General features: G+C 40.7%; 1 protein-coding gene across 6 annotated transcripts; it reads right to left on the bottom strand.

Moving 5' to 3' along the window:
• Positions 1–857: 857 nt before the first annotated feature.
• Positions 858–23,354, bottom strand: LOC139154933 (zinc finger and SCAN domain-containing protein 22-like). 6 transcript variants are annotated; one of them, XM_070730045.1, is made up of 5 exons: positions 13,847–14,201; positions 10,305–11,368; positions 8,152–8,278; positions 3,417–3,518; positions 858–2,506 (listed from the first exon to the last, which is right to left on the bottom strand). In XM_070730045.1, the coding sequence occupies exons 2-5, from the start codon at positions 11,151–11,153 to the stop codon at positions 1,278–1,280; spliced, it is 2,307 nt and encodes a 768-aa protein (XP_070586146.1). In that variant the 5' UTR covers positions 11,154–11,368; positions 13,847–14,201; the 3' UTR covers positions 858–1,277. The 6 variants fall into 6 exon arrangements, with proteins under 6 accessions (XP_070586146.1, XP_070586147.1, XP_070586148.1 ...); XM_070730046.1 differs by having other exon boundaries at positions 10,305–11,365; XM_070730047.1 differs by having other exon boundaries at positions 13,890–14,155.
• Between the last annotated feature and the right edge of the window lie 4 nt (positions 23,355–23,358).

The raw sequence follows: 23,358 nt of genomic DNA, 5'->3' as shown, positions 1-23,358 counted from the left end.
TAATTAATACATAAATTTAAACTCAGTCCCTACCAATCAGGCTGAACTAAGACCAGTGTTCCCTCTAATTTTTTTTTTGGGGGGGTGGGCGGAAAAGTATAGTGTCTGAGCGGCAGTCCCTTTGGGACTGGGCGGCACAGAAATAATAAATAAACAAACAAACAAACAAACAAAGAAATAAAAAACCCACCCTGTTTTGCCTCAGAGAATTTCAAAATAAAATACTGTACTGTGTGTCTATAACAGTGAGCTCATAATAGGGCAACTCTATCAATATCAAAATGCCACTTAAATAGTTGAGCTAGTTTCAAACTAGATTTTGATTTTCTTTCTCTCTTCCTTCCTATCTTTTTTCTATCTGTTTCTCTCTCTCTTCCTCTCTTCCTCTCTCTCTCCTTCCCTCTCACTCTTTCCCTCTCGGCTTCTGGGCAGGTTTGGAAAACTCTGAGTTGATGATGATTTTTAAGTGAGCGATTGCTCACTGCTCAGCTTAGAGGGAACTATGACTAAGACCCATGTTAGACTGTCCTCGCAGCGCCTCGAGAAGACCAATAAGGTAAGTCAATGGTCCTTCTCTTCACAGCAGAGAAAAAAATACCCTCTGAACTCTTTAACAAACTGCCTTCTGCTTAAGGCTGTGTTTCCCAATAAACAGCCTTTTCCTGCCATTTCTGTGATAATGACTAAGGATGCAAAGATGCCTTGAATTTTTCTAGCCGTTATCTGTATCTATATGCAGTGTTAATCCCTGCAGTTGATGGTAGCACAAAAGGGTATGGAAGCAATGAGACAACAAATATTTAAAAAGATATATTTTAAAGGGAAAAAAATGCTCTGGAAGGAGAACTTTGCAAGAATGCGGTTTTAAAAAATATTTATTTTTTTATTTATTGTTTTTTAATGCCGCCCTTCTTCTTAGGGCGGCTTACAATATGTTAGCAATAACACTTTTTATCACAGCTAGCGAATCACATACTGTACGTAGACTGTATGGCAACACCTGGATTATTATTATTTTTCAGATGTTTCTTCGAATGCAGTAATGAAGTCTAGCAATTTATAACGGATCATTTGCAAGGGATGCTTCCAGATTTAGCAATTCTCTCATCCCTTCCCACGCTCCCCTTATTACTTATCTGCCAGCCGTTTCTTTTGCTTATCAATATACCCAGCCATCTCTATCTAAGGGTGCAGTTCTGCTGACCATTAGCCTTAGAAGAAGTTTTTGAACATCAGGCAAGATTCTCACCCTTTGCAGGTGGCTTCTGATTCTTCATTCAGAAAGAGGCTTTTCCACCAGGTTGCATGAAAACCTTTTGGGGAGCTTTGGAAGATGGGTCTTCAGTGAGCCCTACTGGGTCACTGTCATCAAGATGCATGCGGCGATGCTTCATGAGGTGAGATGACTGGCTGAATTTCTGTCCGCATAGCACACAAGTATAGGGCTTTTCCCCGGTGTGGGTCCGTTCGTGCTGCACCAGGGTGGACCTCTCGCTGAAACATTTGGAGCAGACCGAGCAAGGATAAGGGCGTTCTCCGGTGTGTATTCGTTGATGGATGATGAGGTTGGAGCTGTGGCAGAAGGACTTGTTGCAGACGAAGCATTTGTACGGCTTATTGCCCGTATGTATCTTGTAATGAGTCTGAAGGTTGCAGCTTTGAGAAAAAGCCTTCCCGCATTCGAGACACTGATACGGACGTTCCCCACTGTGCGTCCGCAGATGGACATGTAAGTTGCTTGGATGTCTGAAACACTTTTCACACATCGTGCAGGCATACGGCTTCTCCCGGGTATGGACGTACCGGTGTTGGCGCAGGTCAAATCTCTGCTTGAAGGACTTCCCGCATTCCAGGCAGGTGAGATCGGACACCACAGTGGCACTGGAAGGAGGATTCCACGTGGTGATAGGAAGTGGGGCCTCGTGGACTTTTACTTCCAGAAACGCCAGCTGATAATCTTTCTCCTGGACAGTCTTTTCAGCCAACAGAGTTTCCTTGTTCAGCTCCTTGGGTGGCTCATTTAGAACGTCAGATTTCTTCTTCTGTTTGGGGTGCTTCCCTACTGATGCAGTAGGCTTCTTCAGCTGTGATGGCTGGGCACTTTGAGGAGCCAGAGTTTTCTTTTGTTTGCTAGCCTTGGCAGTCAAAATTTGGCTGCTGGATTCCCCGTTTCCAGATATTTCCTGCAGCAATGATGGTTGAGGCCTAGCTTTTGTGGAAACCAGCTCCTCTGTACTTCTAGATGGCTGGTGCTTCTTTCTTTTGGAAGATTTGTGCTTTGGGGAAACCAGTGGCTTTTTAAAGCGGAGGTTACTAGTTGAGAGCACTGATGAGGCAGCCTCTGTGATAGAGCCAGAAGATGGCTCTTCTTCGACAGGTTTTTCCTCTAGACTCACCCTGTTTTGAGGTACTTCCATTGCAATGTCTTGTACCTTAACTGTCTTTGCGGCTCTTTTTAAAGAACGTTTTTCCACCCCTTGGATGACAGTTGGTGGCAGTTGGTTTCCTGCAACGGAAAGAAGAAAGAACAGTTGCTTTTGAAGGAAGCTGAAAAGGTTATCTGCCCCCAAGCCCCATTGTTTAAGTGGGAAATATTCCTTTGAGTCCTCGGAGAGGGGCGGCATGTAAGTCCAATTAAATAAAAATAAATAAATAGGCTTAAGGAAAGGAAGCAAGGAAAGCTCTCTCTCTCGATTCCCAAACTGCATGTGGCTGGGATAGGCATTGCTGTGATCCATAGAAAAAATTACAAGGGCATATTTTTTCTCTTCTTTCTTTGAGAGGTGTTCTCTGAAAGCTGATGGCACAGGATTGGCTGAATGTAGAAGGGGAAGAAAACATGGCTTTTTAAAAGGGTTAAAAAGGTGTGTTAAGCTACGGGGAAATTACTTCGTCTATTCTGTCCCTTTGCAGATGAAAAAATAGAAAATATATTGGTGCAAATTTTGTTGTTAAATTTTGGGAGTGTAATCTGGGTGTGTTCTGGGGCTTCAAATTGGGTCTGGGGCTTGACTAGTAGGTTGTTTATCCCTAAGTACATAAATAGCCCTCTCAATAATAGTAGATCAAAACCACTAAAATGGCATCCTTGATTGTACTAATGAAGTCTCATCTCTTTTATGTCTTTTATGAAACATGTTCAAAAGGGGGGATGTTTTGATCATAGAGTTGTGCCCGCCATCTTAACATCTTTGACCTTCTCCTGTAGACATCCTGGAAAATTAGCACATACATGGCCCTCCTTCCAAGTAATTTAAATAACAATTCCTGCTGCTAATTTCAGAACAAACAGGGCTTATTTAATATGGATGCCTATATGAAGATATGTGTGTGCATTATAAAAATTAAGCTATAAATAACTTGGCAACAGCTTAGGTGGATTATAACTAAACTCCCTGTTCAGACTTCTCCCTTACCTATGACTCGATCTTTTGGAGAATTGGTAGTATTATTCAGAAAATACCATTCTCCCCCTTGCTTTATCCGGGTGATTATCTTGTGTTTCTCCGGGGAAATTCCTGCCCAAGAGAAGGAAACGTAAGAGAAAGGAGCATAACCAAAAATTTATGGCTTCCCAATTTTTCAGTGAAAAATTCTGAAAGTCAGGTCAAACACAAAGAGGCATCACATTGGTTGGAACATTAAAAACAGGCAGGAGAAGGGAGAGTTGATTGAGACCAGAACAAGAGGAAAATAAGGATGCACCAGTGTCAGTCTTAGTCTCTTTCCCTTTAATGTCCCTGATTAACCTTTCCAGGGCCAGTTCGGCATAGTAGCAAAGGTTGTGGAATAGGGGCAGGAAGACACAGCTGATGGCCAGCTTCAACCCCAGAAGTTCACTAGATGACTTTGGGTCGGTCACTTTCTCTTAGGCCAATCTAACTTCCAGGGTTGCTATGGAGACAAATAGGAGGAAGGGTTTGCTATATATAAGTAATCCTTGAATTACAAGATGCACCTTTTTCCTCCCTAAAAAAGGCTTGAAAATTCAGGTATGTCTTATACTCTGAATGTGGCTTTTTTCGAAGCCCCCCCCCCCCCCGCTGTAACTAGGTGCTAACTAACTTCCCAGCTCTTATCTTGCAGGTTCTTTCATTGTTTCTCTCTGCAAAGAATGTTTTCCAAGCCCTAAGTCTTTGCAGGGTTTTTCCCATTGCTCTAACTTGCTCCGAATAAAGTTTCTTTCCAGCCCTAACCAGGTGCTAACGATGTTCCCAGCTCTTAGCGGCTTGCAAGCTCTTTCATTGTTACTCTCTGCAAAGAATGTTTTCCAAGCCCTAAGTCTTTGCAGAGTTTTTTTCATTGCTCTAACTTGCTCGGAATAAGTTTCTTTCCAGCCCTAACCAGGTGCTAACAATGTTCCCAGCTCTTACTGGCTTGCAAACTCTTTCATTGTTACTCTCTCTGAATAAGGTTTTTTTGAAGTCCTAAAATAATGTGGTGAAGCAGACCAGACTAAGGACGCTATCCATATGAATATATGGTAAACAGATCATTTTCCCTATTTTCCTCCCCAAAACTAAGGTGCGTTTTATACTCCGAAAAATACGGTGCAATGACTTGTTTAGTGACTTTGGAATTACAAGGGTACCAGGGCAGGTTCTGCTTACCTTCATACCACTGCGCTGCATGCACATCACAATGTTTTATGTGCATGCGTCCCCAGCGCAACTTTGCTTCTGCACATGCGCAGATAAATTATTTTCCTTCTGCACATGCTCAGAGAGCTGAAAATTAACAGAAAATTAGAAAAAAAAGATGGCACACACGGACCAGCAAAGATAGCACCGGAATTGTCGCAGCAAAATTGCACAATTGGTGGACCATTACCAGAGCAGTACATCGCACCGCACTGGCAGGAACCCACCTCTGAAGGGTGCTGAAAAAAGTAACTTATAACCAGTCCTCGCAATTATGACTTCCGCAGCATCCCCTAGGTCACGTGATCAAAATTTGGAGGCTTGGCATTTATTTAACGAAAGTTGCAGAATCCTGGGACCACATGAACCTGACCATTTAATAATAATAATTAATAATAATTAATTTATTAGATTCGTATGCGGCATTTGTGACCTTCCCAGCCATTTCCAGCAAGCAAAGTCAATGAGGGAAGCCAGATTCACTTAATGATATCACAATTCATCCGGAACCCAGCGGCCAATAAGGTCCCACAGAGTTGGCCTTCTCTGGGTCCCGTCGACCAAACAATGTCATTTGGCGGGCCCCAGGGGAAGAGGCTTCTCTCTGGCGGCCCCAGCCCTCTGGAATCAACTCCCCCCAGAGATTAGAACGGCCCCCACCCTCCTTGTCTTTCGCAAATTACTCAAGACTCATTTATGCCGCCAGGCATGGGGGAGTTAGGATATTCCTTCCCCTAGGCCATTACAAGTTATGTATGGTATGTTTGTGTGTATGTTTGGTTTTTATAATAAGAGTTTTTAGTTGTTTTATTAAATTGGATTGTTACATGTTGTTTTTTATCATTGTTGTTAGCCGCCCCGAGTCTGCGGAGAGGGAAGGCATACAAATCCAATAAATAATAATAATAATAATAATAAAAATAATAATAATAATAATAATTCATTTAACTGCAGTGGTTTGCTTAACAACTGTGGCAAGAGAAAAAAGGCTTTGCAAAATTGGGCACGACTCAATTAACAACTTGCTTAGCAATGGGAACTCTGGTCATTCTGGAAATGGGGACCATAAATTGAGGGCTATCTATACATCATCTATACATTGATGTCCTGAATGAAAGGCAGTGTCTGAACCAAATAAATAAATACCTTTGCAAAATATTAGAAAGGTTCAGACAGTGCTGGACAGGAGACAACAATCATTTTTATACAGTTTTAGACTGTATATTTGACTTCTTTTTATTGTATTTGTAATTTTATATTGTTATTTATTTATTTATTCGATTTTTTTATGCCACTCTTCTCCTTAGACTCAGGGCAGCTGACAACATTTTAGAAATAGCACTTTTTAGCAGAGCCAGCCTATTGCCCCCACAATCCGGGTCCTCATTTTACCCACCTCGGAAGGATGGAAGGCTGAGTCAACCTTGAGCCGGTGATGAGATTTGAACCGCTGACCTTCAGATCTACATTCAGTGGCCTGCAATACAGCACTCTACCTGCTGCGCCACCCCGGCTCCTTTTGTTGTAAGCCTCCCTGAGTCCTTCGGGATTGGGCAGCATAGAGGTTGAATTAAATAAATAAATAAATTACTGCAAGACCTCCAGGGTCATGTTAACCCACTGCTTCTCAATTATTTTCTGTTACACCTCCCTAGGAAGAAGTAAGCATTTCGCGCCCCCCAACTCTCCGCCAACGTGTGTCTGGTGGCCCGCTCCACCCGATCTGCCACTCCCAAATTGTGCATCCTATCTGACACTTGTACCAGTACCTCCGTCATGCTCCTTGGCATTGTGTCCAGGGCCGCCTGTTCTAAAAGTCTCATGAGTTCAATAAGTTTGATTGATTTCATGAGACATTTTCTTTTAGAACGGGCGGCCCTGAACACAATGCAGAGGAACGTGAAGGAAGTACAGTGGTACCTCTATTTAAGAACTTAACTCATTCCGTAACCAGATTTTTAAGTAGAAAAGTTTGTAAATAGAAGCAATTTTTCCCATAGGAATCAATGTAAAAGCAAATAATGTGTGCAAACCCATTAGGAAAGAAATAAAAGCTCGGAATTTGGGTGGGAGGAGGAGGAGGAAGAAGAGGAGGAGGACAGTTGCTGCCGAAGAAAGAAGGTGAGGTGAGGGGAATAAAAAAAATCAAAAACTTTAAGCCTTAAAAAAAAAGAGGGACTCTGTGGCGTCGAAGAGGAGTACGCGCCTCCCATATATCTGGCACGAGGCTGCCTCTCATACAGTGCGTCAGAGAGAGAAACCCAGGGGGAATGGCAGGAAACTGGCCGGGCCTTTGTGCCGCTCTCAAATTTCCTGGGAAATGTTTCCGAGCTCGGGTTCTTAGATAAGTAATGGTTCTTAAGAAGAGGCAAAAAAACATAAAACACACAGTTCTTATCTAGAAAAGTTCTTAAGTAGAGGCGCTCTTAAGTAGAGGTACCAATCAGGTATGATGCTTGTCAGCGAAGGACTGCCATCTTTGGCGCTACTGGTGTGCCCTCCGAGGCCATCGCAGGTGCACCCGTCGAGTGCACATGCACCTGTCGGTATGTCATTTGACTTCTGCGCATGCACGAGGACACCCACGTGTGAGATTTCGGGATTCTCACCAATACTTTTGCTTCCGCGCATGCACGGAAGCAAAAATGGCTGCACTCTCACTCGTGCGAGCATCTTCATGCAGGATTTTATTTTATTTGGGTGCTTGTGCGTGCATCGGGGATGTGCAGCTGTGTGCGCCTCCCCAAAATTGCTACCGGAGTTTAACACCTGACCATTCCAGTAGCAGGCCATCTCTGATGCGTGTCCTACTCCCTGCGGCAAAAAATAGCACGTTCCCCAGAGTCATTTGTGCCCCCCCTCCCCCGAATGCATCCTACCTGACACTTGTACCGGTACCTCTGTTGTGTTCCTCGTCATTGTGTCCAGGGCAAGCCACTTTAAAAGAAAACATCTTGCGAGTTCAAAAAGTTTCATTGAACTTGCAAGACATTTTCTTTTAGAACGGGCTGCCTGGACACAATGTTGAGGAACGCAACAGAGGTACCGGTACAAGTGTCAGGTAGGATGCACATCGTACACCCTGCAGCAAAAAAAAGCATGTTTCCCAGGGTCGTACGCCCCCCCCAGGGGGGTACACTTGGGTGGGCTGCTGCCCGGACGGGGGGGAAATGCATTGGGGTAGCGAAAATGGAGCTCCACCCCTGAGCACCCAATTTGCACTGAAAGATGTTGAAAGAAAATGCAGGGCGTCCTGCATAAGCCCACAGGGTGGTAGTAAACAATTTGGTAGCCCTTCACTGGGTGCACTCCACTATTTGAGAAGCACTGTGCTAATCTAACTTTCCAAGATAGGTGTACTCCAGATGTTGTGGACTACAAATCCCTCCTGCAGTCATTTGGGTCCTTGATCAGAAGCATTAGAAGGTATGTTCATCATGGAACTAGAAAAGCCTTGTTCTTGAGTTGCCATGCAAACAAGGAGGGCTGAAGAAAACTGGCCAATTCTCACCCAGAGTGGACAAATTCTTATAGTTCTCCAGCGTGACATCATCGTACAGCGCTCGCTGCTCCTCGGTTAGCAAATCCCACTCTTCATTGGAGAACTTCACATCAATGTCTTTGAGTGGCACTGGTGGCTTTTGGGTGGTGGAGAAAGGAAATGAAAGAGACAAATTCAAACATCAGATGAGGGGGGAAAGATAATTCCAAATAGATTAATCTCCAAATACACCAATTTATCCCAGGCATGTTTAAATTCAGTTACTGTGGATTTAGTGGTAGATAAATCCACAGTAACTGAATTTAAACATGCCTGGGATAAACATATATCCATCCTAAGATAAAATACAGAAAATAGTATAAGGGCAGACTAGATGGACCATGAGGTCTTTTTCTGCCGTCAGACTTCTATGTTTCTATGGAAAGTTTTCACGAAGCTCTAAATCCCTTCAGTCAGCTCTATTGTTAGAGGAAAGAAGGATTCCATTACAAGCTTGGATTTTGCAAGAATGATGCTGCTTGGAAAGGAAAATAATTTTATTTGAGAGCATAAAACATGACGCTCGGAGGTAGACTACAGTTCGGTGTGCAGAAGCTGATAATGCTACCGTAATAGGAAAGCTGGTCCTTTGTGAGGTGTGTGTGAATATGCTCTTTGTAATTTTTAATTTGGTGGATTATGTGCAGCTCTAGAAGTGAAACATTTTATTTGGTTTTTATTGATTGATCTTTTCTTTGATATGTTTGTGTATGGTATGATTGTGTAGTATCGTTTGTTTTTTAATGATAGTGGGTTTTTAATTTTAGTTTTAACTGTTAGATTTGTACTATATTATTATTGTTATTGCTGTTGTGAGCCGCCCCGAGTCCTCTGAAAGGGGCGGCATACAAATCTAATAAATTATTATTATTATTATTATTATTATTATTATTATTATTATTATTATTATGTGCTGAGTTTAGGCACCACCTCTGTGTACCCATGAAAACTACTGTGTTACCCCCAAAATAAGACCGTGCCTTATATTTTTGAAGCCTGAAATAAATACTTGGTCATATTGCCATGCACTCAAAAGCCCAATTGGGTTTATTATCAGGGGCCAGGGGTGTCTTATTTTGGGGGAAACTGGTATACAGTATTGTGAAAGGATTTTCCCTGCCTGCTATTATTTACTTAGGTTAATTAATTTAGCCTGGTCATTACTATAACTATCGATGGAGGAAGTGGCTTAGTGATATTTGCAATTTTGTGAGTCACATAATTTTCTAGTTTCAGTTATTTGCAGGTTGTGCTAATGATTAAAAGGAAGGATACAAGCAGCGCAGAAATAAATTTAATTTTTGAATTAGATTTCTTCCAACACTATAGAGTTCAAATGATGTCCCTCTTTTAGGGACCCAGGTGACTGCATTTTGGGATCTTAGCAGCTAGGATGTTTATCAGCTATTAGAAGCATTCCCTGTCACATGTCACTAAGATTTACAACAATTTTTCTGGAAACCAGCATTTTAGATTTACCTATACCTGTAATGAAAAAGAGGTTAACTTACCAACCCCTACAAAAAAGGTCATAAAATCAAATTTGGTTATGGCCCATCACAACTTACAACCGTAATTCCCAGGCTCAGGTACGATTGTAACTCAAGGACTAACTGTACAGTGTTCCCTCAATTTTCGCGGGGGATGCGTTCCGAGACTGCCCGCGAAAGTCGAATTTCCGCAAAGTAGAGATGCTGAAGTAAATACACCATTTTTGGCTATGGACAGTATTACAAACCTTCCCATAACACTTTAAACCCCTAAATTACCATTTCCCATTCCCATAACAACCATTTACTCACCATTATTACTGGTACTCACCATTGAATAAGACACTTAGTGATCCTGATATTTATAAACATAATTATTTATTAACAATAATTTTTTTTTGTTATTTATTTGCAAAAATTATTAGTTTGGCGATGACATATGACATCATCGGGCGGGAAAAACCGTGGTATAGAAAAAAACCTGCGAAGTATTTTTTAATTAATATTTTTTGAAAAACCGTGGTATAGGCTATTCGTGAAGTTCGAACCCGCGAAAATCGAGGGAACACTGTATAACTAAACTCAGCAACTTCTTGTATCAAATTGTTTTCCCACCGCTTACATCCCTCTCACCTCATTTCCCAGCTGGAAACTCTCAACAAGATCCACAACTTGAGCACAAGTCTCTGGACAGCATTCTCGGACCCAGTCTTGTATTTCTGGAGGTAGGATGATGAGAAACTGCTCCAGTATTAGCAACTCCAAAATCTGTTCTTTAGTGTGCCTTTCCGGCTTCAGCCAGCGCTGTCCAAGGACCTGGAGGATGCGGTAAGTTTCTCGGGGCCCCAAGGCTTCCTTGTAGCGGAACTGCCTGAAGCACTGGTGTTGGATTTCAGTGGTGATGCCATACTGGTGCAGGATGCGCTCTTTGACCACGTCATAGTCATTGGCAAGATTGGGTTCCAAGATGCTGCAGGCTAGGAGAGCTTTGCGGCTCAGATGCGGCTTCAGTTTAGCCACCCACTCTGTTCTGGGCCAACAGTTGATGCAGGCCACAGACTCAAATCCCTCCAGGTAGTCTTCAATGTCATCCTCTAGGTGGAGTTGAAGCATCAATGTGTCTTTTAGTGGGAGGGACGAAGGTGCTACAACCTCAGGAACAATATCCTCACCCGCCACAAATTCTTCAGATGAACTTACTGACTCTGAGCTCTTAAAATTACTATCGGTTTTATTAGATTGCAGCTTTCTGTGGTTCACGGCTGACTGGCTGCTTATTGATTTCAATGATGATCCATTACAGGTATCTTTCCAGCATTGAGATGTTTTGGGGGGACCTTCCTGTGATGTTGTCTTAGGGAGCAGTTCTTTAGTATTCCCACAATGCGCTGAACTTGGTAGCTTGGTTGCATCTGTAGAATGATTCGTCTCTCTAGAAGTTGGTTGCAATTGGTTCTTCCTAAAGGTCAATGTAGTCTCCATTGTAGTAGCTATTGTCTTTCCAAGCCAGTGACTTGAATCTAAACAACTTTCCAAGAAGCTGTTAAATTTGTGCTTGTTAACAGTCAATGCAGTCTTTTAGAGCCAATAAATAATTTGCTACTACTAAAGTTGTTGTGAAATGCTTGTGACAACAGCAGGACTAAGAGATACAGCGGCCTTCTTGTTTTAAATTGCGGTGCTTCCAATGAATCCTTCTGAGCAGAGAGAGTGGGAAAGAAAGTCAAAGGCTTATGGTTACATAATTAAGATTTCTCCTAATTTCAGAAAACGGGTTAGCATCAGAATGTCCAGGGGAACAAAAGCAAAAACAAATTGGAAATTACTGTTCAAAGAGAATTTGGAGAATTATTATTTCAATTTTTATTTTATTAACCACTGGTATCTTCGAACCCTTCTAAGGCTCTTCTAACAGTAGCAGGGTATTTTTAAAGTCAGCTTAAAAAGATGGTATATAAATTCATGAACTCAATCTGTATAGTCTGGAGGACAGAAGGGAAAGGGGAAACATGATCGAAATATTTAAATATGTTAAAGGGTTAAATAAGGTTCAGGAGGGAAGTGTTTTTAATAGGAAAGTGAACACAAGAACAAGAGGGCATAATCTGAGGTTAGCTGGGGGAAAGATCAGAAGCAACGTGAGAAAATATTATTTGACTGAAAGAGTAGTAGATGCTGGAACAAACTGCCAGCAGACGTGGTTGGTAAATCCACAGTAACTGAATTTAAACATGCCTGGGATAAACACATATCCACACTAAGATAAAATACAGGAAATAGTATAAGAGCAGACTAGATGGACCATGAGGTCTTTTTCTGCTGTCAATCTTCTATGTTTCTAAAAGTCATATAAAAAGTCATAACTCAGGAACAGATATGTGAGGACTCATTTACAATTTATTATCACAATTTATGACTAATTACAGGGCTCAATCATGGTTACAAGGGCTACCTTAAGTTTCCTATCCCTGTTTCAGAGGAACCTTCCTCAACCTGAAACCTTCAATAGAACCCAGATCCAGATTTTCCAACCTGCATGGTTTTTGTTGATTCATGGGAGGAAATGACCAGACCAGACTTACAATTAGGTAAGCAAAAAAAGAGATTCAGTAGCTACAATCCTGCTAGGAAATAAAATAATCAAAATCCAGCTTGGGGAAAATAAAACAATTAGTAATCATTGATTGTTTCTTCTTCAAGGACAGTGCCTTCTGCATTGTAGGAAGCTTTGCACGCAGCCCCAATTTGCAGCTTGCTACAGGCCAGCTGAATTCAGAAACAGAGAATCACTTGCATTTAATATGCTGGCCTATATTGTTCCTTATCATTCATGTATTGTATATTCTTTTTTCCCTAGTGTTTTCCCGCAAATGTTCTGCTGTTTTTGGTTTTGTTTTAACTGAGTATGTTGATCTACTATTGTTTGCAATAGAAATTGACCAACCAGCTTTGCCACCCAAGACTAATGTCGTTAGGCTCCAAGTGAGTGACTGGCTCAAAGTCACCCATCCAGTTTTTCATGCTTAAAGTGGGACTAGAATTCACCGCCTCCCAGTTTTTAGCCTGGTTCCTTAACCACTAAACCAAATCAGCTTCCCCATTCATACACTGGATATAAGATGCCTAAAAAGGGGGCTTACAATTATTTCGTTTTCCTTCCTTTCATGGTAGCTGCCTCCGTTTCCTCATTATTCAGCATCGCCTTTTGTCAAACCCGCCTCTTCTTTCCCAAGAGAACTAACCAAAACTTTCCCATCCTCTCCTTATATCATAGTCTGCTCAGGTTCCCTCTCTCACAACAACTTTCATCCCTTCTGAGACATAGGAGCTAAGCTTAGAGGAACCTGCCCACTAGCTGTTTATGGCCATGTGCTTTTTCCTTTTAATACACGTGTTGTGGATCAAGGTCCATCTTTTTGCGGAGAGATGAGCTTAAACGTCCAATTCACTGCTTAACTCGTCCCCAACTTTTGCAGCCCACGGACACCTCACCCCTGCTTCTTGGGGTCAGCAGGCCACTACATGCTACATGTACAGTACTTTGTCCCAGAATCCACATCAAATAATGAAATATATATAGAATGCTATATAGAATGCTGGTGAGACCACATTTGGGACACTGTGTTCAGTTCTGGAGACCTCACCTACAAAAAGATATTGACAAAATTGAACGGGTCCAAAGACGGGCTAAAAAAATGGTGGAAGGTCTTAAGCATAAAACGTATCAGGAAAGACTTAATGAACTCAATCTGTATAGTCTGGAGGACAGAAGGAAAAGGGGGGGACATGATCGAAACATTTAAATATATTAAAGGGTTAAATAAGGTCCAGGAGGGAAGTGTTTTTAATAGGAAAGTGAACACAAGAACAAGGGGACACAATCTGAAGTTAGTTGGGGGGAAGATCAAAAGCAACATGAGAAAATATTATTTTACTGAAAGAGTAGTAGATCCTTGGAACAAACTTCCAGCAGACGTGGTAGATAAATCCACAGTAACTGAATTTAAACATGCCTGGGATAAACATATATCCATCCTGATTTAAAATACAGAAAATAGTATAAGGGCAGACTAGATGGACCATGAGGTCTTTTTCTGCCGTCAGACTTCTATGTTTCTATGTTTCTATGAAATCTATGCCATAATACATTCATGACACACGTTCAAGCAACATACCTTCTCCCACTTCCTGCTCCACTGAAGGAATTCCTTGACTCACCCAGATTTTATTTTTTCCCCCAGTGTCTCTCTTCCGCTCCTTGTACGAAATCTTCTTCCTGCACCCCATCAATCCACAAATATTCTTCCTTCACTCTCCCTGACAACTCGTCGTGCCTCTCAGGTCACACCTATATGCGGTGCCACTTTCCTCTCGTCCCTTCTCCGAGTTATTTCTTCAACTAATCTTTTTGCCCACTAATTGCCCGGTTTCTTCCGCTGCTGTCTTTTGGCATCTGCTCCTTTTATCTCACTGTGTCTTTTCTCACAGTCATATTTGCTCAGATAGGCCGTTCTTGCTCTTCTGCTGTCCAATCATAAACATCTGGAGGCTATTTTTAAATCTCTGAATTAAGCATCAGATAGGCGGGAAAGCCTGTCACTCTGAAGACGCAAGACTGACGCTTCGGGTTTTGCCCTTCCCCCACTTCTACTTTCACTCCCAATTGTAGCTCTGCATTTCCTTCCGCAGTAGCAATGCAATACACATCCCTTGATCTAATCACCACATTCTTTTGCTAATAATCAAAGGGATCGACAGCCTGCATGTTTATAAACTCTACTGGCCCACCACTTTTTTTTACAAAGGAAAATTAACCCTTATTCTAGCAACACTAAGATGCATTGCTTTTTTTTTCAACTCCTCCTTCTCCTTTGATGAAAGAGAACGTGAAGCTTAACTGGAGAACTTGGGGCAACATTTGTAGAAGTTTGTATTGTGTTGTTCCTAAGGACCTAAGGCTACCACCCACTGCTTAGTGACTGGTTGGAAATATGCATTAAAAAGAACCTGGCTAGGTGTGAAGTAGTGCAGTAGTGCTTCACCAGAAGAGCCCTTCACTCCACCACTCGAAATAGAATACCCTACGAGACTAGACTTTGAATCCTGGGCCTAGAAAGTTTAGAACTAAGACGCCTTAAACAAGATCTAGGTATTGCCCACAAGATCATATGCTGCAATGTCCTGCCTGTCGGCGACTACTTCAGCTTCAACCACAACAACACAAGAGCACACAACAAATTTAAACTTAATATTAACCGCTCCAAACGTGACTGTAAAAAATATGACTTCAGTAGCCGAGTTGTCGAAGCGTGGAACTCATTACCGGACTCCATAGTGTCATCCTCAAATCCCCAACACTTTACCCTTAGATTATCTACGGTTGACCTATCCAGATTCCTAAGAGGTCAGTAAGGGGCGAGTACAAGTGCACTAGAGTGCCTTCTGTCCCCTGTCCTATTGCTCTCCTATATCTCCTATACCTTTCTTCTATTCCTATATCTCTTTCTTCTATTCTTTCATTGATATGTTCTATTATTATATCTTCTTTTCTACTTTCTTAGATATATTTTACTATGAGTATCTCCTCTATAACCTTCATCATGTATTTACTATGTGTATATAGATATATACCCACTAAAACCCTCATTGTGTATTGGACAAAATAAATTAAAATAAATAAAATAAAAATAAAATGATATGCATTTTAAAAGATCTATTAAATCTGTCACAATCATCAACTTGAGGCCTGAATTATGAAAGCTCATTTCTGTGGTAAATACTATATATATCTGTTTTTAAGCAAAATCACTCCCCATCTCAATGCCTTTGAAAAGAATTGATTTGGGGATAGGTGCAGACAGTATTGGGCTACAGTTTTCTTCTGCAAAAAAGACGTTTTTTAGTCCTGCTGAATGGAAAGTGAATTTAGCTGAGCAAGACATAATATATTAGCTCTCAATTTATGACCACAGTTGGGACCAGAAATTGTTGTGGCTAAGCAAGGCAGTTGTTAAGTGAATTGTGTCTGTTTTTACAATAATTTTGCCACGGTTGTTAAGCGAATCGCTGCAGCTGTTAAACAATTTTTTTCCCCTTAAAGGGGAACGAAAACATAATAACACTATTCTATTTGGGCTTGAAGTCACAAATGAACCTGATAGAGATCAGGTTCACAAAATTATTGCATCAAAATTTCATGCCAAATAAATCATTGAAGTTTCCAAAGATGGCCCCAAGTTTAGATATAGAAATGATTTGGTGGCTCCACAATTCTGTAGAGTCATTTGCAAAAATGAACTCAGTGAACGAAAATTCATTTATACTATAAACTCTATTAACAGAAATGACACCAACCCATCTAAACTCTATTAACAGAAATGACACCAACCCCCAAAAACTTCACTCAAGGCCCAGCCTATCCATACTACAATGAATCCACTCCCGCAAACTCCGAGCAGATCTCAAAAAACATCAAGACTAAGGACAAACCGACTTATATATCAATTACTGCAACGGCTGCATCAAAATTAAGACCTGCAATCCACCATCCAACCTTCAAACCACCATCACTCCAAAACATCCAAACTTCCAGTCCACCTTCAACCAACCCAACCCCCCATAAACCAAAACTGGGTATGCATACCTCTTACTTCCTCAATATCAACTACTGCTAATCTTAAATGCAAACTAATGAATTCAAGAAGCATCGTTAACAAAATACGTGAACTCCTTCTCTTACTAAAAGCTGCTAAATTTGACATTATATTTATCGGCGAAACATGGCTAAACGCATCTCTTTCCGACTCCATTATCACTATCACAGTGAGAGACCTCAACACTGTCAAACTATTTACCAAATCTGCACTACTCTTATTACTAGTTTCTTCTCATCATTCCTATCACCCATCTATTCCTGCTTGTGACTGTATGACTTTAACCTGTTGCTTGTATTCTTAAGATTTTTATTAATATTGATTGTTTCCTGATTGTATGACAGTCATTAAGTGTTGTACCTCATGTATATTTTCTTTTATATACACTGAGAGCATACGCACCAAAGACAAATTCCTTGTGTGTCCAATCATACTTGGCCAATAAAGAATTCTATTACCGGTCCGATTGTAAACCTGTAGAAATGGTGGAATTGCAATCTTCTATAAGAAGTCACTGAACCTAAAAAATGTGCAAGTTAAACATGAACTCGATCTTCTAGAAACTATCATCTGTGAACTGACCTTAAATACCACACGTTGCTTCTTACTGTTATAGAGTTCCTGATTATGACATCACACATGCAAAGAAGCTAACCTCACTACTAACTTGAGCACATTCTCTTTTTTTAGTAAAAAAAATATTAAATTATAAACATTAAAAAGACAGTACAAGATCTATCATTTCGTTACATATTTGTTTGCCTTTGATATTGTACCAAATGTCTTAAGAAAAACAAAAACAAACACAACAAGACATATAAACATGTAACAATCCCCCCTCCAAGCTGTCCATTGGACAGTTCTTTCCCTTATATATTTCTACGACCTACAACACCAGCGATTATACTACGGTTTTATGCGCAACAAAAATTATACTATATTCCCAAATCTTTCTGGCTTGCAAGCTCTTTCATTGTTACTCTCTCTGAATAAGGATTTTTAAAAGCCCTAACCAGGGGTAAAATAATGTGCTGAAGCTGACCAGACTAAGGATGCTAACCAGATGAATATCCGGTAGGCAGATATTTTCCCCCTATTTTCCTCCTCCAGAACTAAGGTGCGTCTTATATTCCGGTGTGTCTTATACTCATTTTATGAATCATTTTATTGCCAATCAATTTGACCAGGTCGATACTAAAATCAGGATGGTGGCCACAAAGATGTGACTGAAATTTCACTCATTTTTTTAAACGGGGTATGACATGTGCTTCAAATGTATTTTTACACAACAAATATAAAAACAGAAATTCAGTTGCAACATCATGCCTACTATCGTGAGTATTTTTAACCACACCCTACAAACTCCCCAGCACTGTTCTAACGTTCGTTTTAATAATGGTTCATTTAATAAGTGTCATCCCAGATGGACCAGACTACAAAATCAATTCCATGGAAAAATTAAAACTACTTTTATTGAGGTGGGTTAGATTACAATAACAGAAATTCTGGTGGTGCTGTGACTGCTATTTCCATGGATTTATAATCCAACAAATTAGGGAGTTGTCCGCCTGAGTCACTTTTGAAAGTCATCTGACTGTTTCAGCTTTAAAAATGATTCCATATTTTTTTGCTTATTATTATTATTACGGTATTATTATTATTATTTATTAGATTTGTATGCTGCCCCTCTCCGAAGATTTGGGGCGGCTAACAACAATAAAGAAAACAATGTAACAAATCTAATATTAAAAAGTAATCTAAAACCCCCCAATTTAAGAGACCAATCATACAAACAAGCATACCATGTATAAATTCTATAAGCCTAGGGGGAAGGGAAAAAATTTCAATTCCCCCATGCCTGACGACAGAGGTGGGTTTTAAGGAGCTTGCGAAAGGCAAGGAGGGTGGGGGCAACTCTGATCTCTGGAGGGAGCTGGTTCCAGAGGGTCGGGGCCGCCACAGAGAAGGCTCTTCTCCTGGGTCCCGCCAAATGACATTGTTTAGTCGACGGGACCCGGAGAAGGCCAACTCTGTGGGACCTAACCGGTCGCTGGGATTCGTGCGGCAGAAGGAGGTATCAGAGATATTCTGGCCCGGTGCCATGAAGGGCTTTATAGGTCATAACCAACACTTTGAATTGTGACCGGAAATTGATCGGCAACCAATGCAGACTGCAGAGTGTTGGAGTAACATGGGCATGCCTTGGGAAGCCCATGATTGCTCTCGCAGCTGCATTCTGCACGATCTGAAGTTTCCGAACACTTTTCAAAGGTAGCACCATGTAGAGAGCATTACAGTAGTCGAACCTCGAGGTGATGAGGGCATGAGTGACCGTTATCTAACCGTTCCTGCATATGTCTATCAGCGTCACCTTCTTTGCTTTCTACAGTAACTTTCTGTCAGTTGTCTTTGCCCACTAACATCATATTATGAATGTGCTCATCATATGGATTTCAATGGATTTTTTCCTGTTCATATTTTTGAGTTCTTTTAAAAAAAATTTTTTTTATTTACATGTAAATGACATAAACACACAAAATATATACAGAAAAACAGACAATGTACATCCCCTCCCCCCCTTCGGCTGTCTCATCGACAGCCTCCTTTAATACTCTTTTACGGTAATGTTACCTGTGGTTTGTCAATAATGTATAATCAATTTTGAGAAATTATAAATTCTTAATCTGTAACTATAAAAACATATCAAGTAGAGAAAAAGTTACACTTAAACCATTAAACAATTTTAACTTAATTTGTTTTCTTATCACGCAGCACTGTTGGTGTTTGTTCTTTGGTTCAGCTATGTATAAAAATCTTTCCACATCTGGTGGTATTTTGTGTTTTCCTGCTCTTTTTGCTCCAGTGTTAACTTGTCTGCTTCTGCACAGTCTAGCATTTTTTTAATCAGGTTTCAATCGTTAGGCAATGATTCGTTTTTCCAAAACTGCGCTATAGCTATTCTCGTTGCTGTTGTTAAGTGTTGGATCAAATAATATTGTTCTTTTTTCATATTATAATGGAAACAGCAGAGTTACTTGCCAGAGATACTAACTGAAGCTACAATGCCGGCAGTTGCTTAACAGACAAAGCAGTACTGTAACCACACAAAAAAATTCCATATTGAACCACATCAGTAATTCAATTACTCCACAGTTTTGGCCAAACATTAAGAAACACTAGGAGAGAATATAACGTGTGCTTTTGCATGTTTCTTAATCAGATAGATTAAGTTCTTTGCACAATAACCCATCTATAGTAATTTTGGGTCATACAAAATCCAATACAGTGGTTAATTTATACTTTCTTTTTTACTCCATTATGTAATGGCGAGTATTCACATATACGTGTACAATAATTTACCCAGCAGGTTTTTCCATCATGGCAAAGAAACTGCTTTTTGATGTTTAATTGCTACAAGCAATGTTTGGAGCCATGGGTGCAGATTGGGAATTTCAGAAAGGCGATGTGCTTATTCCTGAAAGACATCTGGCTGTCAAGTGAAATCTTGTCCAGGGAGGAGAAAAAGTAGTTGCTGAAAATTATAAGGACTGGAATTTCTGGATCAAGACACGTTGCATGTGTTAATTAGGTTGTCAACACTGGATATCTGTGCCTAGGATGTATTGTTTCATTCAATAGTTATGTACAATGTATCTTATAGTCCTTGACTTATTACTGTTCATTTAAACATTGTTCAAAGTTATTACAGCCTCATAAAAAGTGATTTAGCAATAGCAATTAGACTTATATACCACTTCACAGTGCTTTACAGCTTTCTCTAACCGGTTTACAGAGTCAGCATATTGTTTTCAATAATCTGGGTCCTCAAATTACTGACCTCGGAAGGATGGAAGGCTGAGTCAACCTTGAGCTTGGTGAGAATTGAACTGTCGAACTGCTGGCTGCCCACAATCAGCAGAAGTAGCCTGTAATACTGCATTTTAACCACTGCGCAACCACAGCTCTTTTATGGCCCATCCTTGAAGTTACAACCAGGGGTGGGCAGCAGGCAGGACGGGGTGGAAGGCAGTTCCGCCGGCGAAAATGAAGATGTGTGCGCAGCTCCAGCTGACCGGCAGCTGCCACTTCCTGGATTACTGGTCTCGTCTCGGCTCTCCTTTTTCCCCCTGCTGCTGCTGTTGTGTCTGTGCTCCTTGCTTTTTTCCTCTTTTCTCCTTCCTGGCCTCGGATGAGCTTCCCTCTCTCCTGCCTGGCTCCTGCCTGGTTCCCTTCCAGCCTCATGCGGCTCCCTCCCGCCTGCGGTGCTGGCAGCATTTATGCTTCTGGCAGCACCCGTTCACCTAGTTACCCAGCCTGAGGTGGGGGGGGGGCAACCCAGGAAGGAGAGCGCGGGAAACGCGAAGCAAATTGTCACCCCAGCAAGCGACACTGGTAAGTTTGTAAGTCGAGGACTTAACAGTTCACTTGAACAATGATGATCGTTCAAGCCACTCCCACCTGGTCACACTGCCTGCAAGCCACTCCTACCCAGTCACATTACCATTAAGCCACACCCACAAAATAAGCCACACCCACAGTGTGGCAGTAAAAATTTGGACTGCCCATTACTAGTTACAACCATTTCATCATCCCCACAATCAAGCGATCACAACCTGGGCCCTTAGCCACAGCTCACAATTACCATATTTGCATCACCTTGCAGTCATGGGAACATAATCTGCAATCTTCCCAGCCTCCTTCCAACAAGCAGTGTCAAAATATGTGATCATTAAGTGAATCTGGGGAAGCCAGATTCACTTAATGACCATGTGATTCACTTAACAATCACATGATTCGCTTAACGACTGCAGTGTAATGGTTGTAAAATGGCATCCAGTCACATGAAGACTCACTTAATGACTGCATCACTTAGCAAGTGATGTTCCGGTCCCAACTGTCATATGTTGAGGACTACTTGTACCTATATTACTGCATTCTTCTCTGATATTGGTGCATGAACCTGAAAAGCTGAGTAACACTTTTTAAAAAAAAAAAAATTTTTTATTGAGTTATATATTTTAAAACAAGCAATACTAAAAGAAAAAAGCAAAGGTAAACACAATAAAACATAACAACAAACAAAAACACAAAGTTTAAAAAACATACATCCTTTATTTGATGTATTAATATTTTACATTTTACCGTAGGGTTTTCTTACTGCTATTTCTATCAACATGTTAATTATATTGGTTATTTATATTATACCTAATATTTCCAATAATTCCATACAAAATAAGTGCACCAGTGTCTACCGTCCCTTGTCCTACAGTCTCTCCCATATCTCATATATCTTCTCTTCTATCCCTATATCTTTTTCTGCTATTCTCTCAGTTATAATTTACTCCTTTATTTTCTCCTCTATTCTCCCTTTAATACATTCTACCTGATTATATCCTCTATAACCCTCATTGTGTATTATTGGACAAAAACAAACAAACAAACAAACAAATAAAATAAATTCTATCAAATCCATTTTTAAAGTTATTCTTTAAATAAGATTAATTTCTATACTTTCATAATTATTCCATTAGTATACACTAATTTTGTATTTTCCTTGTTTCTAATAATTCTTGAAATATATTCCAGATTTTGTAATATTCCGAATCTTCTCTGTCATTCAGTTTCATTGTCATCATATCTGCTTCCGCATAATCCATAATTTTCCTAATCAGCCTATTTTTGTTTCCATTTTTGCATAATAGTGATTCTAGCTGTGGTAAGTATATGTAGGATTACATAGTATTCCCCCCCCCCCCCCCTATTTTTAGTCTATTATTCCCAGTAAAAAAAGATTCTGGTTACACTTTGCTTAGCCTGTCATTCCTGCACAGCCTTTGTGGCTTTTGAACGTGTTTCTTTGCACTTCTTAAAATGTGTCCAAAAATTAATAGTGTGGCAATTTGAGGCAGGAAAGTTATAGAAACATAGAAACATAGAAACATAGAAGACTGACGGCAGAAAAAGACCCCATGGTCCATCTAGTCTGCCCTTTTACTATTTCCTGTATTTTATCTTACAATGGATATATGTTTATCCCAGGCATGTTTAAATTCGGTTACTGTGGATTTACCAACCACGTCTGCTGGAAGTTTGTTCCAAGGATCTACTACTCTTTCAGTAAAATAATACTTTCTCATGTTGCCTTTGATCTTTCCAACTAACTTCAGATTGTGTCCCCTTGTTCTTGTGTTCACTTTCCTGTTAAAAACACTTCCCTCCTGAACCCTATTTAACTCTTTAACATATTTAAATGTTTCGATCATGTCCCCCCTTTTCCTTCTGTCTTCCAGACTATACAGATTGAGTTCATTAAGTCTTTCCTGATACGTTTTATACTTCAGACCTTCCACCATTCTTGTAGCCCGTCTTTGGACCCGTTCAATTTTGTCAATATCTTTTTGTAGGTGAGGTCTCCAGAACTGAACACAGTACTCCAAATGTGGTCTCACCAGCGCTCTATATAAGGGGGAAATTATGAAATATACTGGGAAGCCAACTTAGAGAAATATTAAATGAGGAGGGGGGCAGAAAGCAGACTATCCCTGAAGGAAGACGCAGCTTACTGACCTCTTAGGAATCTGGATAGGTCAACTGTAGATAATGTTGGGGGTTTGGGGATGACACTATGGAGTCCGGTAATGAGTTCCACGCTTCGACAACTCGGTTACTGAAGTCATATTTTTTACAGTCAAGTTTGGAGCGGTTAATATTAAGTTTAAATCTGTTGTGTGCTCTTGTGTTGTTGTGGTTGAAGCTGAAGTAGTCACCGACAGGCAGGACGGTGCAGCATATACTTAGTTCTAGGCTTTCTAGGCCCAGGATTGAAAGTCTAGTCTCGTAGGGTGTTCTGTTCCTTGTGTGCCAATCACACCTGGCCAATAAAGAATTATATTCTATTCCATTCCATTCTAACCAGACGCCAGTCATTATCATTTCCGCGTATTTGCAGCGCTCGCTAGTGAGTGATGAAATAGTTGTTCGATGGAGGACCCTGCACATGCGCAGATGTTTCACCTTGCCCGTGCGGCCCAAGT

The sequence above is a fragment of the Erythrolamprus reginae genome, chromosome Z, assembly GCF_031021105.1.
Source record: "Erythrolamprus reginae isolate rEryReg1 chromosome Z, rEryReg1.hap1, whole genome shotgun sequence".
NCBI lineage: Eukaryota > Metazoa > Chordata > Lepidosauria > Squamata > Dipsadidae > Erythrolamprus > Erythrolamprus reginae.
The sequence above is the reverse complement of the archived record's forward strand: the minus strand, read 5'-3'. Positions and strand labels throughout refer to the sequence as shown.

What these genes read in the sequence shown, in the direction of transcription:
- LOC139154933 (XM_070730045.1), bottom strand. Translation starts at nt 11,153, where the DNA reads ATGGAGACTACATTGACCTTTAGGAAGAACCAATTGCAACCAACTTCT. An exon ending in GTTTCCAGCTGGGAAATGAG is followed by an intron (nt 8,279 to 10,304) that starts GTGAGAGGGATG and finishes ACCACCCAAAAG; the next exon opens with CCACCAGTGCCACTCAAAGA. An exon ending in TAAGAATTTGTCCACTCTGG is followed by an intron (nt 3,519 to 8,151) that starts GTGAGAATTGGC and finishes TCTCTTGGGCAG; the next exon opens with GAATTTCCCCGGAGAAACAC.